This window comes from Mustelus asterias, unplaced genomic scaffold (genome assembly GCF_964213995.1).
Source record: "Mustelus asterias unplaced genomic scaffold, sMusAst1.hap1.1 HAP1_SCAFFOLD_1376, whole genome shotgun sequence".
Lineage (NCBI taxonomy): Eukaryota > Metazoa > Chordata > Chondrichthyes > Carcharhiniformes > Triakidae > Mustelus > Mustelus asterias.
The window spans coordinates 22,567-42,765 of NW_027591321.1; the positions used below are offsets into that span (position 1 = coordinate 22,567).

The 20,199-nt window shown below is 51.7% G+C and overlaps 2 protein-coding genes across 2 annotated transcripts; one reads left to right on the forward strand and one right to left on the reverse strand.

The window, feature by feature from the left end:
- Positions 1-5,400: 5,400 nt before the first annotated feature.
- Positions 5,401-7,617, reverse strand: opa3 (outer mitochondrial membrane lipid metabolism regulator OPA3). The gene is made up of 2 exons (XM_078206242.1): positions 7,458-7,617; positions 5,401-6,075 (listed from the first exon to the last, which is right to left on the reverse strand). The coding sequence occupies exons 1-2, from the start codon at positions 7,597-7,599 to the stop codon at positions 5,750-5,752; spliced, it is 468 nt and encodes a 155-aa protein (XP_078062368.1). The 5' UTR covers positions 7,600-7,617; the 3' UTR covers positions 5,401-5,749.
- Positions 7,618-12,574: 4,957 nt separating this feature from the next.
- LOC144488213 (proton-coupled zinc antiporter SLC30A1-like) lies at positions 12,575-18,850 on the forward strand. Its single transcript, XM_078206241.1, has 2 exons — positions 12,575-13,067; positions 18,207-18,850. The coding sequence occupies exons 1-2, from the start codon at positions 12,575-12,577 to the stop codon at positions 18,848-18,850; spliced, it is 1,137 nt and encodes a 378-aa protein (XP_078062367.1).
- Positions 18,851-20,199: the final 1,349 nt, after the last annotated feature.

The following is a 20,199-nucleotide window of genomic DNA, read 5'->3' on the forward strand; positions in this document are numbered from 1 at the left end:
GGAGCATCCACCAGCCCTCTGGGATGGAGAATTCCAAAGATTCAGAAGCCTTTGAGCAAAGTAATATCTCCCACATGTACCAGTGACCAGAGCTGATGTATTCTAGGTCCCCCGCACATTCTGACCACGTCACATTTTAAACCTGTGTTTTATTCATATTTTCAAAAAAGAGATAAACTTACTCGTGGGAAGATTGTCCTGTGAAAATCTCATTCTGCAAGTTTTTTTTTGTGAGGGGGGGGGGGGTGGTTTGGCAAGAGATTGTGTTGGGACCAAGAAGTGGGATGAGTGAGACCTGGAACAGTCTCTGATGCCAAAAGACTTTAGTGTCCATGCTCACGACATTAACAATTCCAAATGCCTAAATCCCCACCACTAAGTGCTTCAGACCTTGTGCCTGATCAGTTTGAGGAACCCACCCATTGAATTTCCATCTTAACACTGTTTTCTTTTAACTTTATATTTTAAGATTGTGTTTGGGTTCAGGTGAACTCGGTGCCAGTCATTCCTAGGGACTGCTAGCTACAGTTCGATAGCAGCAGAGGTCATTCAAAGGTTCGACCTGGTCTGATTTGGACAGCAAGATGCAATTTATCATAGAATCCCTACAGTGCAGGAGGAGGCCATTCGGCCCATCGAGTCTGCACTGACCACAACCCCACACAGGCCCTATCCCCATTCATTTATCCCAGCTAGTCCCCCTGACACTAAAGGGGCAATTTAGCATAGCCAATCAATCCAACCCACACATCTTTGGACATCATGTCCGAATGTGTGGACAACTCTAACCTTCTAGATGTAGCCCTCCTAATCTCGAAACAGGAAACAATTCTTGCAATCTAGAATTAAAAGCAGAAAATGCCCAACCACAGTCAGCGCCTGGGATTAACAATGTGCCTGGGGTGAGATCATTCTTCAGCATGCCTTCTATATCAGATTTGGAGCATTAAAACCTGCATCTGTTTTTCACCAAGGTAGCATTAACTCATGGATGGCACGGGGGCACAGTGGTTAGCACTGCTGCCTCACAGCACCAGGGATCCGGGTTCAATTCTGGCCTCGGGTCACTGTCTCTGTGGAGTTTGTACATTCTCCTGTGTCTGCGTTGGTTTCATCCGGGTGCTCCGATTTCCTCCCACACTCGAGACATGTAGGTTAGGTGGATTGGCCATGTTATATTGACCTTCAGTGTCAGGGGGATTAGCAGGGTAAATACGTGGGATTACGGGGATAGGGCCTGGGTGGGATTGTTGTCGATGCAGGCTCGATGGGCTGAATGGGCTCCTTCTGCACTGTAAAGTTAGTTTATTTATTAGTCACAAGTAAGGCTTACATTAACACTGCAATTAAGTTACTGTGAAATTCCTCTAGTCGCCACACTCTGGCGCCTGTTCGGGTCAATGCACCCTAACCAGCACATCTTTCAGACTGTGGGAGGAAACCGGAGCACCCGGAGGAAACCCACGCAGACACGGGGGAGAACGTGCAAACTTCACACAGACAGTGACCCAAGCTGAGAATCGAACCTGGGTCAGCTAACCACTGTGCCATCGTAGGAATTCTATGATCATACAAGGAACCTTTTGGATTTAACTAGAATGCAAAGCTATTGATGCTAGCAGAGTGAGGGGTGGACAGTGTTTATTTGTGGTGGTAAATATTCCACATCTGCTTCCAGAATCAGTCTTCGATTCTGCTCCTAAACCTTTGCCCTCCTCCCTGCCTGCACTATCAGGACCAGGGACTGTGGTCTTACACAGGTCCCCTGTAACAGCTGTGACTTTATATAATCCGAAGTTTGAACCACAAAGCTACGTGTCATCAATAGATTTTATTTGTATCAATCTTACAATCATTTTGTAAATAAATCTTTTTGGTACAACAAAATAAGCTGGTCTGTCATTAGAGCAAAGAAAATCACATTGCTTTACAGAGGACATGCTTTACCACACACCCACCCACACACACACCCACCCACACACCAGCATTCTGCACATATCCTTTGCCATCTTGGAGTGAGCAGAGATTGTTAGATGGACGGACGAGCTGTGATACTCTGGCATGGTTCAGTTGTTTGATCAGTAACAGATTCAACCAAATAATTTAAATGATAGTCAAAACCGGGTATTTACAATCCTTCAAGTCTCTTTACGATTTGGTGAGCACTTATTGAAGCCTCGACAGTGACCCCTCTCACTCAATTTGAATAAGGAAGAGACCAAGAGCCAGAAATAAGACAGGGCACTAATAAATCAGAGGAGGAATTCAGCTGGAACTTTACCCAGAGACTGATGAGGAGAATATGGAACTCTCTCTGCTACAGGGTGAGGTGTTGATGGAGTCACAGGGAAGCTCAGTCAACACTGGGAGGTGCAAGAGGAAAGGAATCTTGCATTTGTATAGTGTCATTCACAAACACGACTCACCCTTTCAAGCCAATAAAATAATGCAGGAGGCAGCCAGCAGTAGTGGACTCGCCAACATTAAGGGCATTTAAATGTTCATTGGATAAACATATGGATGATATTGGAAATAGTGTAGGTTAGGTGGGCTTTAGATTGTTGCGCTGACCAGTGAAACCATCAAGGGCAGAAGGGCCTGTACTGCGCTGTAATGTTCCATTTGGCCCTTCAAGCCTGCACCAACAACAATCCCAGCCAGGTCCTATCCCCACAACCCCACGTATTTCCTTTAGTTCCCCCTGACACTAAGGGTCAATTTAGCACAGCCAATCCACCTAACCCGCACATCTTTGGACTGTGGGAGGAAACCCACGCAGAGACACGGGGAGAACGTGCAAACTCCACACCGACAGTGACTCAAGGCTAGAATTGAACCCGGGTGCTTGGAGGCAGCAGCGCTAACCACTGCGCTGCCCTTAAGTTGAGGCACCGTTGTGATGTAGGAGACAGCGGCCAATCTGTGCACAGCAAGATCCCGCAAGGAATAGGTCACAAATGAGGTGAGATGGAGGGGAGGCCACACCAATAGTTGAACTGAATGACCTATCTATACACAGAAAATACCGTTTAATTTTCCAAAGGAACCTGCGATGGGAGTTCTACTTGATCCATTCTTACCCCTTTTCTCTTACTGGCACCACCTGGGCTGCGGCAAGATCATTTACTTCTCTAAATATGATGCAGCTTGTCTCTCGAACTCCAGCTGCTCAGGCACTGGTTCTGAAAGGCAGCAGGACAGACACAACCCGAACCATGGCCACTGTGCAAAGAACAGAAACATCTGTACCGCCTCCCTCAGTCATTTGAAGAAAAATGCCTTGGGATGTTCAACTTGCATTCAGGTCGATTGTTAAAAGCACAACCAGGCTTTTATATCAGTCATGGGATCCAGCGAGATTCATCAACAGTTGGCACTGAATAGAAGGATCTCTTACAAAATACTGCTCTGTTTCATTCATCCAAAATGATGTCCAGAGGATGTGTATGTCTGCAAACCAACAACTGGACCAGGATCCAGCTCACTGACACTCTTGGAATCCCAAACACGGGGACAAACTCCACACAGACAGCGACCCGAGGCCGGAATTGAACCCGGGTCCCTGGCGTGAGGCAGCAGTGCCAACCACTGTGCCACCGTGGGGTCAAATTTTTTTTTTTGAATTTCAATATCAGGCCAGAAGTGGGGTAACTGTAATTGTTCCCCTATTGTGGGGTAGCAGGTCATAGAATCATACACACATGCAGTGCAAAAGGAGGCCATTCGGCCCATCGAGTCTGCAACGACCACAATCCCACCCAGGCCGTATCCCCCATGAATTTAACCTAGATAGTGTCAGGGGGACTAAGGGTCAATTTAGCATGGCCAATCCACCTAACCTGCACACCTTTGGATTGTGGGAGGAAACTGGAGCACCCGGAGGAAACCCACGGGGAGAACGTGCAAACTCCACACAAGACAGTGACCCAAGCCGGGGATTCGAACCCGGGACCCTGGCGCTGAGAGTCAGCAGTGCTAACCACTGCGCCACCCTGTTTTTTTTCTTTGAATTTCAATATCAGACCAGAAGGTGGGTAACCGTAACCCAGAAAGTCTCCCCCTATTGTGGGGTAGCAGATCATAGAATCATACACACATACAGGAGGCCATTCGGCCCATCGAGTCTGCACCGACCACAATCCCACCCGGACCCTATCCCCATAACCCCATGCATTTATGCTAGCTAGTCCCCCTGACACTAAGGGGCAATTTAGCATAGCTAATCCACCTAACCTGCACATCTTTGGACTGTGGGAGGAAACCCATGATGTGGAGATGCCAGCGTTGGACTGGGGTAAACACAGTAAGGAGTCTAACAACACCAGGTTAAAGTCCAACAGGTTTATTTGGTGGCAAAATAAACCTGTTGGACTTTAACCTGGTGTTGTTAGAATCATAGAAACCCTACAGTACAGAAAGAGGCCATTTGGCCCATCGAGTCTGCACCGACCACAATCCCACCCAGGCCCTACCCCCATATCCTGACATATTTACCCACTAATCCCTCTAACCTACGCATCCCAGGACACTAAGGGGCAATTTAAGCATAGCCAATCAACCTAACCCGCACACCTTTGGACTGTGGGAGGAAACCAGAGCACCCGGAGGAAACCCACGCAGACACGAGGAGAATGTGCAAACTCCACACAGACAGTGACCCGAGCCGGGAATCGAACCCAGGTCCCTGGAGCCGTGAAGCAGCAGTGCTAACCACTGTGCCGCCCACGGCTCCTTACTGAGGAAACCCACACAGAGACGGGGAGAATGTGCAGACTCCACACAGACAGTGACCCGAGGCCGGGATTCGAACCCTGACGCTGTGAAGCAGCAGTGCTAACCACCGATTGTCAGCATGTACCAACATTCTTTGATACAAACTGCATTTGGTGTCCTTCGTACTGTTGCCCCCGCTGTCGTGTTGCTGCTGGACATGTTAGTGTTCTGGTGCAAGAGGCTGCAAGGAGAAACCTAGCAGTGAATTAAAACGGGACGAAATGTGTGCCTTTCTCAGTCCGTCCATTCTCAGTTTGAGTTGCTCCTGCTTTCCGCGACAAGATCTCGGGGGGAGGGAGCAGAAAGCGGGCGTCGTGGGAGCGCTGCACGGTGTAACACTCGGGGGGGGGGGGGGGGGAGGGGGAATTCCCAGAGACATACGGTTTTTCCTTGACGTCAGACACTTATGCGAGATTCACTTTGAGGTTAGGCAACTTCAGAAGACGATGCGGTTCCCAAAATGTAGTTGCTGCGAGACTGAGATCTTCACTCCCCGTCTCCAGCGTGGCTCCTTCAACACTCACCCACTGCACCGCATGAGTCTTTTAGCACACACGGGTCACAACTCGGGGGGTGGGGAAGGGGCTAGCGGGGAGAAGAGTTTTGACACACACACACACAGAGCAGAATTTAGACTTGCATGATTGACAAACTGTTAATGGGCCTCAAGGCACGCAAACACACGTGACGACAACACAAAGATTATACAGCCGTGTGTGGAGAGACAGAATGCACGTTTTGCAGCATCAACGTGTGTGAATAAATGTCGTAATCTGATGTATTTACAACGGGCAGTTAGTTACTCAGTGGCACCCCAACTGCTTCCTGTAACCCCCACCCCACCCCCCCACAGCCCAATTCTTCAGGACTCCCTCGAAACGTGGCTCTTTAACTCGAGCAGCAGGTGGAATTGGTACGTAACTCCTGCCCGTGGACAGATTTGACCCTGCTCTCTGGCGAAGCTCAGTTCCGAGTGCTATTTCGAGGCCTCCGGGCGCGAGTGAATGAGACGATTGTTCTCTCGCACTCGAGCGTCGAGTTCCTCAGCAGTCAAGGAGAGGTGGGCGACCTGCTCCTGCAGGTTCTGCAGTGTGCTGGTCAGCTCCTCCTCCTTCCGCGTGGCGTTGGACGACTGCCGCATGTACTCGGCCAGGATACAAACCCCACCGATGAAGAAGACAAACGCCTCTCCCAGGAGTTCCGCACCCAGATCCGCCGCCACCTCCTCGCTCAAGGGCTGTACCTGACCACTCCGGAATCCCATCATCCTCATTTTTGTCTTCATTTCGATCCAGTGGTATACTGAGAGAGGAGGAACACTCGGTCAGGTCAGAATGAGCTACGATAGGATCGCAGTCCCTGTCCCGCTGTCTATTACAGGCATTCTGTCAAACTCAAAACCTTCAGAACCCAGAAGGCCAAGTATTCAACTCCTCCCCTCCGCCCACTCACTGCTACACCCTTTTGCCCCCGACCCTCTCACCCATCCCCCTGCCGCACTCACCCCAACCCACCTCTTCCCACTGCGTCCCTCATCCCCCTCCCCACCGACCCTTCATCCATTCCCCTGCACGCCCCCACCCCCCGTCCCGTACTCACTTTGCACGCGCCCCCCCCGCCCCCCTCGTCCTTCGCCCCCCCCCCCGCCCTTCACCACCCCCCGGCCCCCTCGTCCTTCACCCCCCCGTCCTTCACCCCCCCGTCCTTCACCCCCCCGTCCTTCACCCCCCCGTCCTTCACCCCCCCACCCTTCACGTCCTTTACCCCCCCACCCTTCACGTCCTTTACCCCCCCACCCTTCACGTCCTTTACCCCCCCACCCCCCTCATCCTTCCCTGCCCCCCCACCCCCCTCGTCCTTCCCTGCCCCCCCACCCCCCTCGTCCTTCCCTGCCCCCCCACCCCCCTCGTCCTTCCCTGCCCCCCCACCCCCCTCGTCCTTCACTGCCCCCCTCGTCCTTCACCCCCCTGCCCCCCGTCACCCCCCCGACCCCCGTCACCCCCCCCGTCACCCCCCCCGACCCCCGTCACCCCCCCCACCCCCGTCACCCCCCCCACCCCCGTCACACCCCCCACCCCCGTCACACCCCCCGACCCCCGTCACATCCCCCCCGACCCCCGTCACATCCCCCCCGACCCCCGTCACATCCCCCCCGACCCCCGTCATCCCCCCCGACCCCCGTCACCCCCCCCGACCCCCGATCCACCCACATCCTCGCCCCATCCCCTCGACCTTCACCCAGAGGGTGGTGAATGTGTGGAATTCACTCCCACAGAAAGTAGTTGAGGCCAAAACTTTGAGAGATTTTAGGAAGAAATTAGATGTCGCTCTGGGGGTTAAAGGGATTTGGGGGGAAGGGAGGGGATCAGGATATTGAATTTGATGATTAGCCAATGATCAGAATGAATGGCAGAGCAGCTGGAGGGGCTGAATGGCCTCCTCCTGCTATCCCGTGTGTTTTAATTGGGTTTTTTCTCAAAGTGACTTTAACCCCAGGCCCCGCCCCCACGCTCCTGTCCATCATCCCGAACCACCGCCTGATTGGCTAACCCTCTGCCGCCCCCGCTCTCTATTGGCTGACCGGGCTGTCACTCAGCCGGCCTGGCCCCGCCCCCTCGCGGCCTAGTCGCTTCAGGCTCCGCGGCCTCTCCCGCTCCCCCCGCCCCCGGGACTGACTCACTCACTCTGCGCGGGCGGCAGGCAGATGTAGCGCTTGAAGAACTGGCTCCGGCGGGCGTTTGCCTTGATGGAGTTGGCGAGGGGGCGGCTGACCTGCCGCACTCCCAACATCAACAGCTTGGCGATGGGGAAGGCGCCGACCACCATAGCGGCCGCTGCGTCACTTCCGGCAGCCAGGACACCGCCCACCTGATGACGTCACCGGGACCGCCCTCTTAAAGGACCATTCCCCCATCCTCTTAAAACGTCATCCCCACTTCTTAAAGGACCATTCCCCCATCCTTTTAAAAGACCATCCCCCGACCTCTTAAAGGACCATTCCCCCATCCTTTTAAAAGACCATCCCCATCCTCTTAAAGGGCCATCCCCACCTCTTAAAGGACCATTCCCCCATCCTTTTAAAAGACCATCCCCCATCCTCTTAAAGGGCCATCCCCACTTCTTAAAGGACCATTACCCCATCCTTTTAAAAGACCATCCCCCGACCTCTTAAAGGACCATTCCCCCATCCTTTTATAAGACCATCCCCCGTCCTCTTAAAGGACCATTCCCCCATCCTTTTAAAAGACCATCCCCATCCTCTTAAAGGGCCATCCCCACCTCTTAAAGGACCATTCCCCCATCCTTTTAAAAGACCATCCCCCATCCTCTTAAAGGGCCATCCCCATCCTCCTAAAGGACCATTCCCCCATCCTTTTAAAAGACCATCCCCCATCCTCTTAAAGGGCCATCCCACCTCTTAAAGGATCATCCCCCATCCTTTTAAAGGACCATCCCCCCCATCCTCTTGAAGGCCATCCCCACCTCTTAAAGGACCATCCCCATCCTTTTAAAAGACCATCCCCATCCTCTTAAAGGACCATCCCCCCATCCTTTTAAAAGACCATCCCCTGTCCTCTTAAAGGACCATTCTCCCATCCTTTTAAAAGACCATCCCCCATCCTCTTAAAGGGCCATCCCCATCCTCCTAAAGGACCATTTCCCCATCCTTTTAAAAGACCATCCCCCATCCTCTTAAAGGGCCATCCCACCTCTTAAAGGATCATCCCCCATCCTTTTAAAAGACCACCCCCCATCCTCTTAAAGGCCATCCCCACCTCTTAAAGGACCATCCCCCATCCTTTTAAAAGACCATCCCCATCCTCTTAAAGGACCATCCCCCCATCCTTTTAAAAGACCATCCCCTGTCCTCTTAAAGGACCATTCTCCCATCCTTTTAAAACACCATTCCTCATCCTCTTAAAGGGCCATCCCCACCTCTTAAAGGACCGTTCCCCCATCCTTTTAAAGGGCCATCACTCAACCTTTTAAAAGACCATCCTCTTCTTCTGAAGGGGCCATTGCTACCTTCTTAAAAGACCATCCTCAATCCTCTTAAAGGGCCACCCCATTCTCATTCTCCACTCTCTTAAACGACCATCCTTAATCCTCTTAAAGCGCCATCCCCATCTCCTTGAATGGTCATCTTCAACCTCTTAATGGACTGTCCTCTTACAGGGACATGCCAGCCTCTTAAAGGGGTGCCTCACCCTCTTAAAGGACCATCCTTTCAGCAGTCGATGGCGACCCCATTATTGACCACTGAAAGCAGGGGGGCAGACAGGGAAGTGAGGCTGAGACACAATGATTGTATAGTCTGTAACCTTATGGAATAGAGTACCTGGCTTGATGGGCCAAATGGCCTACTCCTGCTCTTAAACCATATGTCCCAATTATCTTTCTGTAAAACGCTGAACATTCGGGTTCAGAGGCAAGGTGACCCACTGAGCCATGACCATAAGCTCATAAGATATAGGAGCAGAATTAGACCATTCAGCCCATCGAGTCTGTTCCGCCATTCAAGCATGTTTCTCAACCCCATTCTCCCGCCTTTCCCCCGTAACATTTGAATCCCCTTACCACTCAAGAACCTGTCTATCTCTGTCTTAAATACACTCAATGACCCGGCCTCCTCTGTGGCAATGAATTCCACAAATTCACCACCCTCTGGCTGAAGAAATTCCTCCTCATCTCAAAGGGTCGTCCCTTTACTCCGAGGCTGTGCCCTCGGATCCCAGTCTCTCCGACTAATGGAAACATCTTCCCCACGTCCACTCTATCCAGGCCTTTCAGGATTCTGTAGGTTTCGATGAGATCCCGCCTGATCCTTCTAAACTCCATCGAGTACAGACCCAGGGTCCTCAAATACTCCTCATACATCAAGCTTTTCATTCCCGGGGTCACTCTCGTGACTAGAAGCAAAGGGAGCGAGTATGTAGACGACCTCATAAATTGACCACTGAAAGTGGTTAATTATTAAACAGTTCTGAATGGATCCAATGCAGAGAGCTATCATTATTAGCAGTGCTATCTTGAAGAGACCAAACACTGGATAATGTAGGCAGTGGGTGAATGATATCAGGCTAATTTAATCATAGAATTCCACTGATGCTGCAACAAGGTAACTAAGGTGAGGGTCAGTGGCTAGTTGCTCTTCTCAGTGCATAGAATCACTACAGTGCAGAAAGAGGCCATTCGGCCCATCGAGTCAACACCGGCCACAATCCCACCCAGGCCCTATCCCCGTAACCCCACATAGTTACCCTGACACAAAGATGCAATTTAGCATGGCCAATCCACCTAACCCGCACATCCTTGGACACTAAGGGGCAATTTAGCATGGCCAATCCACCTAACCCGCACATCTTTGGACGCTAAGGGGCAATTTAGCATGGCCAATCCACCTAACCGGACCTCTTTGGACACGGGGCGGCACGGTAGCACAGTGGTTAGCACTGCTGCTTCACAGCTCCAGGGTCCTGGGTTCGATTCCCGGCTCGGGTCACTGTCTGTGTGGAGTTTGCACATTCTCCTCGTGTCTGCGTGGGTTTCCTCCGGGTGCTCCGGTTTCCTCCCACAGTCCAAAGATGTGCGGGTTAGGTTGATTGGCCAGGTTAAAAATTGCCCCTTAGAGTCCTGGGATGCGTGGATTAGTGGGTAAATATGTGGGGGTAGGGCCTGAGTGGAATTGTGGTCGGTGCAGACTCGATGGGCCGAATGGCCTCCTTCTGTACTGTAGGGTTTCTATGATTTCTAAGGGGCAATTTAACATGGCCAGTCCACCTAATCGGCACATCTTTAGACACTAAGATGCAATTTAGCCTGACCAATCCACCTAACCCGCACATCTTTGGACACTAAGGGACAATTTAGTATGGCCAATCCACCTAACCTGCACATCTTTGGACACAAAGGGGCAATTTAGCATGGCCAATCCACCCAACCAGCACGTCTTTCAGACTGTGGAAGGAAACAGGAGCACCCGGAGGAAACCCACGCAGACACGGGGAGAACGTGCAGACTCCACACAGACAGTGACCCAAGCCGGGAATCGAACCCGGGTCCCTGGCGCTGTGAGGCCTCAGTGCTAACCCACTGTGCCACTGCGTTTCTGACATTACAACTGCAGCTACACGTAGCTGTGAGGTGCTTTGGGGTGTCCTGTGGTTGTGGCAGGTGCTACATTAATGCACGTCTTTTTTTCTCGACAGTATGGGGATTGCAGGCTTTGCCCCCGGGGAGGGAGAGGCCGTGGCGGGAATATTTGGACATCGTGGGTGGAATTGTCTGAGCAGATAGCCCAGGGGCAATTTTAATTCACCTTCGATAGGCCGGCTTTCTGAGGCTAATCCCTCTCCTGAGCTGTGTTGGCAGAGGATTGGTTTGTGATGAGGGAATCTCTCTCTCCCTCTCTCTCTTTCTCTCTCTCTCTTTCTCTCCCTCTCTCCCTCTGTCTGTGGGACAACCCACAGAGGCAACGATTAACTGGTCAGTTGGTATTTTTCACCCTGTCCAGTTCCATTGAGAGTATCAACTCTCAGCTCCAGCAGAGGAAAGTGTCCTGAAAATCCCACGACTGCAGCTAAACTCCAAAGGATTGAAGGAGAGACAGAGGCCGGAATTTTACCGGCACGCCCGCCCCGATTCCGGGGGCGGGCGAGGTTCGGTGAACGGCGTTCTCCGTGGACCTCGGGCGGACGCGCCAGTAAAATTATGCCCAGAGTGTGTGGGAGAGATGGAGAAAGGGAGACAGAGAGAGGCAGAGAAAGAGGGTGAGAGAGAGAGACAGAGAGATGGAGGTGAGAGGGACAGGGAGAGAGAAAGAGGGAGACAGGGAGAGTGAGAGAAAGGGAGAGAGAAAGAGAAGGAGGTGAGAGAGAAAGAGGGAGACGGAAGGAGAGTTGGAGGTGAGAGAGGGAGTGTGAAAGAGGGAGACAGAGAGAGGAAAAGAAAGAGGGTGTGAGTGAGATAGAGATGGAGGTGAGAGGGACAGGGAGGGAGAAAGATGGAGACAGAGGAAGAGGGAGAGAAAGAAGGTGAAAGAGAAAGAGGGAGACAGGGAAAGATGGAGGTGAGAGAGACAGGGAGGGAGAGAGTGAGAGAGAGGGTAACAGAGAGGGAGATAGATGTGAGAGAGACGGAGAGAGGGAGTGTGAAAAAGGGAGGCAGAAGGAGAGATGGAGGTGAGAGAGATGGAGAGAGGGAGTGTGAAAGAGGGAGACAGAAGGAGAGATGGAGGTGAGAGAGACGGAGAGAGGGATGTGAAAGAGGGAGACAGAGAGAGAGAGATGGAGGTGAGAGACGGAGAGAGGGAGTGTGAAAGAGGGAGACAGAAGGAGAGATGGAGGTGAGAGAGACGGAGAGAGGGATGTGAAAGAGGGAGACAGAGAGAGAGAGATGGAGGTGAGAGAGATGGAGAGAGGGATGTGAAAGAGGGAGACAGAGAGAGAGAGAGAGAGACAGGGAGCAAATGAAACAAATCAAATCTTGGAATGAAGATGGAACGCAGTAAACCGGCCCATCCAGTGAATTTAATCAGCTTAGCGATAAGATTGTTTCTAACTTGGCAAAGTTCGGTCAGAGTAAGTGTCTTTGTCTGGGAAAATAACGTCTTTTTTTAAGAATTGAGAAAAAGATCACATTGAAACAAAACTCAGGGACTTTGCGAAGTCTTTCTGATTGGCTCAGAGTTTGCTGACAGCGGTTAGTGTTGGGTTGAGCCGAGGGAGGGGGGGGTCACAGATTGTTAGATTCTGTCGCTATTTGGAGCAGGAGGCAGAGGGGCTGAGGTTTGGGGGGGGTCATGGCCGCCTGTGGGGTCAACGCCGCTCGCTGGCTCTGGATATTGCTGCTGTCCGTCTCTGCGCTGCTGGGGCTGATCTTTAGCCAACTCAGTGACTCCCTCACCCTGCTCCTCGACTCCTTCCACTGCCTCCCGGTGCTCTTCGAGCTGGCGATGCCCCCCTTGGCCGACTGGCTGGCCCGCCGCCCCGCCCCCAGCTCGCACACCTTCGCCTGGGAGCGGCTGGCACCGGTGGGGGTGCTGGTAGCGGACGTGCTGTCGCTCTCGCTCTGCTGTTCGGTTAGCGTGGCCGCAATGGCGCGTCTGCTGGCTCCCCACCCCTTCCACCGGCCCGTCTTGCCCATCGCCGCCGGAACGGCTGGGATCTTCCTCAACCTGGGCGTCCACTTGTGGCTTCGCTCCGTGGGGAATGGCCGGAACTCCAGCCCGAGGCCAGATTCCGGACAGGATCAGCCGGACACCAGCGCAGAAAATCCACAACCCAAGGACAAAGGTAAGCGGTGTAGACATCTCTGCGATTAGTTACTGAGTAACTCTGTCCAACTGCAAAGTGACGCCTTTAACCCCAAATCCCTTATCAAGCTGTCAGAAATCCACCCCGGGAGAGAACTCAAGCTTATTTATCTCAGAATCATCGAATCTCGACAGTGCAGAAGGAGGCCATTCAGCCCATCGAGTCTTGCACCAACCACAATCCCACCCCAGGCCCTATCCCCCTAACCTCACATATTTACCCTGCGAATCCCCCTGACACTATGGGGCAATTTAGCACGGCCAATCCACCTAACCTGCACGGTGGCACAGTGGTTAGCACTGCTGCCTCACAGCGCCAGGGACCCGGGTTCAATTCCCGACTTGGGTCACTGTCTGTGTGGAGTCTGCACGTTCTCCCTGACTCAAGAACAGCTTCTTCCCTGCTGCTGTCAGACTTTTGAATGGACCTACCTCGCACTAAGCTGATCTTTCTCTACACCCTAGCTATGACTGTAAAGCTACATTCTGCCTTTCCTTCTCTATGAACGGTATGCTTTGTATGTACAGCGCGCAAGAAACAATACTTTTCATTGTAATACATGTGACAATAATAACTCAAATCAAAACAAATGTTTCTATGAGTAAATAGGGAGAAAGCGGTTCTGATGGGAGAAGGGCCGATAACGAGAGGGTCCCACATTTCTTTAAAAGTGGCAAAAGTATCAGGGCGGGACATGAAGAGAATTTGATTTTCTCTGAGTGAGCTGTTGTGATCTGGAAGGCACTGCCTGAAAGGGTGGTGGAAACAGATTCAATAATATCTTTCAGAAAGAAATTGGGGACGGCACGGCGGCACAGTGGTTAGCACTGCTGCCTCATAGCGCCAGGGTCCCGGGTTCGATTCCCGGCTTGGGTCACTGTCTGTGTGGAGTCTGCACATTCTCCCCGTGTCTGTGTGGGTTTCCTCCGGTTTCCTCCGAAAGACGCGCTGGTTAGGGTGCATTGACCCAAACAGGCGCCGGAGTGTGGCGACTAGGGGAATTTCACAGTAACTTCATTGCGGTGTTAATGTAAGCCTTACTTGTGACACTAATAAATAAACTTTTTAAAACCTTTAAATTGGATAAATTCTTGAAAGAGAAAATATGCACGGCTATGGGGAAAGAGTGGGACTAATTGGATAGCCCCCTCAAAGAGCTGGTACAGGCATGTTGGGCTGAATGGTCTCTTACAGTGCTTGCTCATTCGGTGACTGGCGTGCTGTGGATTGACAACCAGTTGTCCAGAGGCATACCACAAGGGCGGCACGGTGGCACGGTGGCACGGTGGTTAGCACTGCTGCCTCACAGCGCTAGGGACCCGGGTTCAATTCTGGTCTCGGGTGACTGTCTGTGCGGAGTCTGCACGTTCTCCCCGTATCTGCGTGGGTTTCCTCCCACAGTCCGAAGATGTGCAAGTTGGGTTGATTGGCCATGCGATAGCCCCCTCAAAGAGCTGGTCCAATTGCCCCTTAGTATCCAAAGATGTGCAGGTTAGGTGGATTGGCCGTGCTAAATTGCCCCTTAGTGTCCAAAGATGTGCAGGTTAGGTGGATTGGCCATGCTAAATTGCCCCTTAGTGTCCAAAGATGTGCAGGTTAGGTGGATTGGCCATGCTAAATTGCCCCTTAGTGTCCAAAGATGTGCAGGTTAGGTGGATTGGCCGTGCTAAATTGCCCCTTAGTGTCCAAAGATGTGCAGGTTAGGTGGATTGGCCATGCTAAATTGCCCCTTAGTGTCCAAAGATGTGCAGGTTAGGTGGATTGGCCGTGCTAAATTGCCCCTTAGTGTCCAAAGATGTGCAGGTTAGGTGGATTGGCCATGCTAAATTGCCCCTTAGTGTCAGGGGTAAATATGTGGGGTTACGGGAATAGGGCCTGGGTGGGATTGTGGTCGGTGCAGACTCGATGGGCCGAATTGCCTCCTTCTGCACTGTAGGGGTTCATTGCTGTGTCCCTTATTGTTTGTTAACATAAGTGATATAGATGTTAATATAGGGGGATGACACCAAGATTGGTAGGAAGGTGAATGGTTGAAAAGGTTGTAAGTTACAGGGAGATGTAGCTGGGTTGGTCAGATGGTCAGAGCAGTGGCAGATGGTATTTAACCCTGATAAGTGCGAGGTGACGCACTTTGGAAGAAGTAACAAGACAAGGGAGTATCTAATGAATGGCAGGACACTGGGAAGCTCAAAGGAAAAGATGGATCTAAGATAAAGTTTATTTATTGTCACAAGTAAGGCTTACATTAACACTGCAATGAAGTTACTGTGAAATTCCCCTGGTCACCCACACTCTGGTGCCTGTTTGGATAAATGCATCTAACCAGCACGTCTTTCAGAGGAAACCGGAGCACCCGGAGGAAACCCACGCAGACATGGGGAGAATGTGCAGACTCCACACAGACAGTGACCCAAGCCGGGAATTGAACCCGGGACCCTGGCGCTGTGAAGAAGCAGTGCTAACCACCGTGCTATCGTGCCTAATTATTCACAGAGTCCTGAAGTTGGAAGATCGGGTTAATAGGATAGTTAAGAAGGCATGAGGAACACTTGCTTTTCTCAGTCGTGGCAAAGAGTATAAGAGTAAGGAGTTAATGTTGGAGCTGTGCAGGGTGTTGATTAGACCACAGCTGGAGTACAGTGTGCAGTTCTGGTCACCTCACTACAGGAAGGATGTGATTGCACGAGAGGAGGCACAGAGGAGATTCACCAGGATGTTGCCTGGGACGGAGCGTTTGAGCTATAAGGAGAGGCTGGATAGGCTGGGATTGTTTTCTCTGGAGCAGAGAAGGCTGAGGGGGGAACATGATTGAGGTGTATAAGATTATGAGGGATAGGGACAGGGTGTGTAGGGAGCGGCTGTTCCCCATGGTTGAGGGGGCAATCACGAGGGGGCAGAGTTTTAGGGAAAGGGGCAGGAGATTCAGAGGGGAATTTGAGAAAACATTTTTTCACTCAGAGAGAGGTGGGAATCGGGAATGCGCTGCCTGGGAAGGTAGTGGAGGCTGAAAACCTCACAACCTTTAAACAGTATTTGGATGAGCACTTGGAACATCCTAACATTCGCGGATATGGGACAAGTGCAGGAAAATGGGACTGGCTCACATATAGTGGTAGTTATTATCGGTGATGGGCTGAACGGCCTCTGTCTGCACTGTAGGGATTCTATGATTCAATGACACCATGGGGTGGCACAGTGGTTAGCACTGTTGCCTCGCAGTGCCAGGGACCCGGGTTCGATTCTGGCCTCGGGTCACTGTCTGTGCGGAGTCTGCACATTCTCCCCGTGTCTGCGTGGGTTTCCTCCGGGTTTTCCCCCCACAGTCCAAAGATGTGCGGGTTAGGTGGATTGTCCGTGCTAAATTGTCCCTGAGGGTCAGGGGGATTAACAGGGCAAATACTTGGGGTTATGGGGATAAGGTAGGGATGCTCTGCCGGAGAGTCTGTGTAGACACAATGGGCCGAATGGCCTCCCTCTGTACTGTAGGGATTCTATGATTCTACTCTGAGTTTCTCATTTTGTTTTAAATTGCACCACTGTCTGTGGACACTAGATGGCAGACTTTACTGCAAATTCCACACAAGCTGTAACTTTGATTTGATTTATTATTGTCACATGTGTTAACATACAGTGAAGAATGTTGTTTCTTGCGTACTATACAGACAAAGCATACTGTTCATAGAGAAGGAAAGGAGAGAGTGCAGAATGTAGTGTTACAGTCATAGCTAGGGTGTAGAGAAAGATCAACTTAATGCAAGGTAGGTCCATTCAAATGTCTGACAGCAGCAGGGAAGAAGCTGTTCTTGAGTCGGTCGGTACGTGACCTCAGACTTTTGTATCTTTTTCCCGACGGAAGAAGGTGGAAGAGAGAATGTCCCGGGGTGCGTGGGGTCCTTGATTATGCTGGCTGCTTTGCCGAGGCAGCGGGAAGTGTAGACAGAGTCAATGGATGGGAGGCTGGTTTGCGTGATGGATTGGGCTACATTCACAACCTTTTGTAGTTTCTTGCGGAGCCTTACCAAGCTGTGATACGTCCAGAAAGGATGGTCTCTGAGGGTGGCACAGTGGTTAGCACTGCTGCCTCACAGCGCCAGGGACCCGGGTTCGATTCCCGGCCTTGGGTCACTGTCTGTGTGGAGTCTGCACGTTCTCCCCGTGTCTGCGTGGGTTTCCTCTGGGTGCTCCAGTTTCCTCCCACAGTCTGAAAGACGTGCTGGTTAGGGTGCATTGGCCGTGCTAAATTCTCCCTCAGTGTACCCGAACAGGCGCCGGAGTGTGGCGACTAGGGGATTTTCACAGTAACTTCATTGCGGTGTTAATGTAAGCCTAGTTGTGACTAATAAATAACTTTAACTTTACTTTTCCGGGGACCGTATCCCTCTATTCCCATCCTATTCATGTACTTGTCCAGACGCCCCTCAAAATTCACTATCGTATCTGCTTCCACTACCTCCCCCAGCGAGTTCCAGGCACCCACCACCCTCTGTGTAAAAAACCTGCCTCGTCCATCTCCTTTGAACCTTGCCCCTCGCACCTTAAACCTGTGCCCCCCCTAGTAATTGACTCTTTCCACCCTGGGAAAAAGCTTCTGACTATCCACTTCATGAAGAGTCACAGCCTCGACTTTCTCAGGAGGCTAGGGAAATTCAGCACGTCCGTTACGCCTCTCACCAACTAACTGTTCGGGTCAATGCACCCTAACCAGCACGTCTTTCAGACTGTGGGAGGAAACCGGAGCACCCGGAGGAAACCCACGCAGACACGGGGAGAACGTGCAGACTCCACACAGACAGTGACCCAAGGCCGGGAATCGAACCTGGGTCCCTGGCACTGTGAGGCAGCAGTGCTAACCCACTGTGCCACCCTATGGCAAGGGTTTTAGTTCAAGTTGGGCAGCATGGTCGGTGCAGGCTTGGAGGGCCGAAGGGCCTGTTCCTGTACTGTAATTTTCTTTGCGCTTTGTTCTCTCTCTCTCTCTCTCTCTCTGTGCCCTATTCATTTACAGGATACAGGCCCTTTGCCTTAGTGTAGCGCCTACAATCCACTGCAGTTTAACATTCAGACAGAATAACGAAACGTCTACAATGTGTTTTAATGGCCACCGTTTGCTTCTATTAGATGTCACTGGATGCAGGAGAGAAGCAGAAGCGATCAGAGGCACGGCAGACCGGGGCGCCCACGGCAAGAGGGCGGCGGTAACCAGCGGGTGGGAGATCCTCGTCTGCCTCACCGGCGTGGCTCAGTCGGTGTTGAATTCGGTGCTGGCCCTTGTCGTTGGTCTACTCCACAGCCTCCCAGTGCCAACAACCGGCAGCTGGCACAGAGACAGCCTCCCCTACCTGGACCCCGGGTTCTCGCTGCTCACCGCCGTGGTGCTGGTAACCGCAGTGGCCCCTCGGCTGAAGGTGTCGGTTCTGCTGCTGTTGGAGTGCGTTCCGGCGCAGCTAGACTTGCGGCGTTTGAGCGACCGGCTGACGGCAGTGAGCGGCGTGGTGGCGGTGCACGAACTCCACGTCTGGCGCCTCTCGGCTCGCCGGGTCGTGGCCAGTGCCCACGTGCAGTGCCGCAGCCTGGCCGGCTTTGCCCGTCTAGCTGGGGATCTGCGGCGGGTATTCGACAGCGAGGGGATTCACTCGGTCACCCTCCAACCCGAGGTCATCAACCCCGCTGTCGCCGGGGGCAACCCCACAACCTCCTGCCAGCTCGCCTGTGGCCCCGACTGCGCCACGAAACTGTGCTGCGATTGGCCGGAGGGAGCGTAGGAGGCGGCTGGAAAATGGACAACAAATCAACTGTGAAATATCACCAAACATAAAAAAACCGTGTGTGAGAGAGAGTGTGAGAGTGTGTGAGAGTGTGTGTGAGAGTGTGTGAGAGTGTGTGTGAGTGTGTGTGTAAGAGTGTGTGAGAGTGTGTGTGTAAGAGTGTGTGAGAGTGTGTGTGTGAGTATGTGTGTGTGTAAGAGTGTGAGAGTGTGTGAGAGAGTGTGTGAGAGTGTGTGAGAGTGTGTGAGTGTGTGTGAGAGTGTGTGTGTAAGAGTGTGTGAGAGTGTGTGTGAGTGTGTGTGTAAGTGTGTGAGAGTGTGTGTGAGAGTGTGTGTGAGTGTGTGTGTGTGGGTATGAGTGTGACAGTATGTATGAGTGTGTGTGCATGTGTATGTGTGTGTGTGAGTGAGTGTGCAAGAGTGTGTGTGTGTAAGAGACTGTGTGTGTAAGTGTGTGCAAGAGTGTGTGTGTAAGAGAGTGTGTGTGTAAGTGTGTGTGAGCGAGTGTGCAAGAGTGTGTGTGTGTAAGAGTGTGTGTGTAAGTGTGTGAGTGAGTGTGCAAGAGTGTGAGTGAGAGTGTGTGTGTGAGAGTGAGTGTGTGAGTGTGTGTGAGTGAGTGTGCAAGAGTGTGTGTGAGAGTGTGTGTGTGAGAGTGTGTGTGTAAGAGTGTGTGAGTATGAGTGTGACAGTATGTGTGAGTGTGAGAGTGTGTGTGAGAGTGTGTGTGTGTAAGAATGTGTAAGAGTGTGTGGGTATGAGTGTGGCAGTATGTATGAGTGTGTGTGCATGTGTATGTGTGTGTGTGAGTGAGTGTGCAAGAGTGTGTGTGTGTGTAAGAGAGTGTGTGTGTGTGAGTGTGTGTGAGAGTGTGTGTGAGAGTGTGTGTGTAAGAGTGTGTGTGTGTATGTGAGAGTGAGTGTGAGTGTGTAAGAGAGTGTGAGTGTGTGTGTGTATGTGAGAGTGTGTGTGAGTACCCTGGTGTATTCTCTATGGCAACGTCTCGACTAACCAGAGTCAAATTCCCAACCAATCATAAAAAAATCAATTTAGATAAACGGACGGTGCTGGAGCGATCTCTGGCATCCGCAGTGATTTTCTCTTGTAATTACACAGTATCAATTGTTACTCCCTTTGCAATTTGGTATTTTTGTATCTGTCCTTCAACAACATGTCTCTTTTTCCAGAAATTCTCAAACTCTGTACCAGCAAGCAACTGTTAATAAACACTTGATTGATTGCAATGAATATGAATCACAGAATCCCTACAGTGCAGAAGGAGGCCATTCGGCCCATCGAGTCTGCACCAACTCTACAATAGAGCATCTTACCCAAACCCTAACCCTATTT

Coding starts and splice junctions, on each gene's coding strand:
- opa3 (XM_078206242.1), bottom strand. CDS start 7,599: ATGGTGGTCGGCGCCTTCCCCATCGCCAAGCTGTTGATGTTGGGAGTG. Junction 6,076..7,457: donor CTGCCTGCCGCCCGCGCAGA/GTGAGTGAGTCA, acceptor CTCCTCTCTCAG/TATACCACTGGATCGAAATG.
- LOC144488213 (XM_078206241.1), top strand. CDS start 12,575: ATGGCCGCCTGTGGGGTCAACGCCGCTCGCTGGCTCTGGATATTGCTG. Junction 13,068..18,206: donor TCCACAACCCAAGGACAAAG/GTAAGCGGTGTA, acceptor TGCTTCTATTAG/ATGTCACTGGATGCAGGAGA.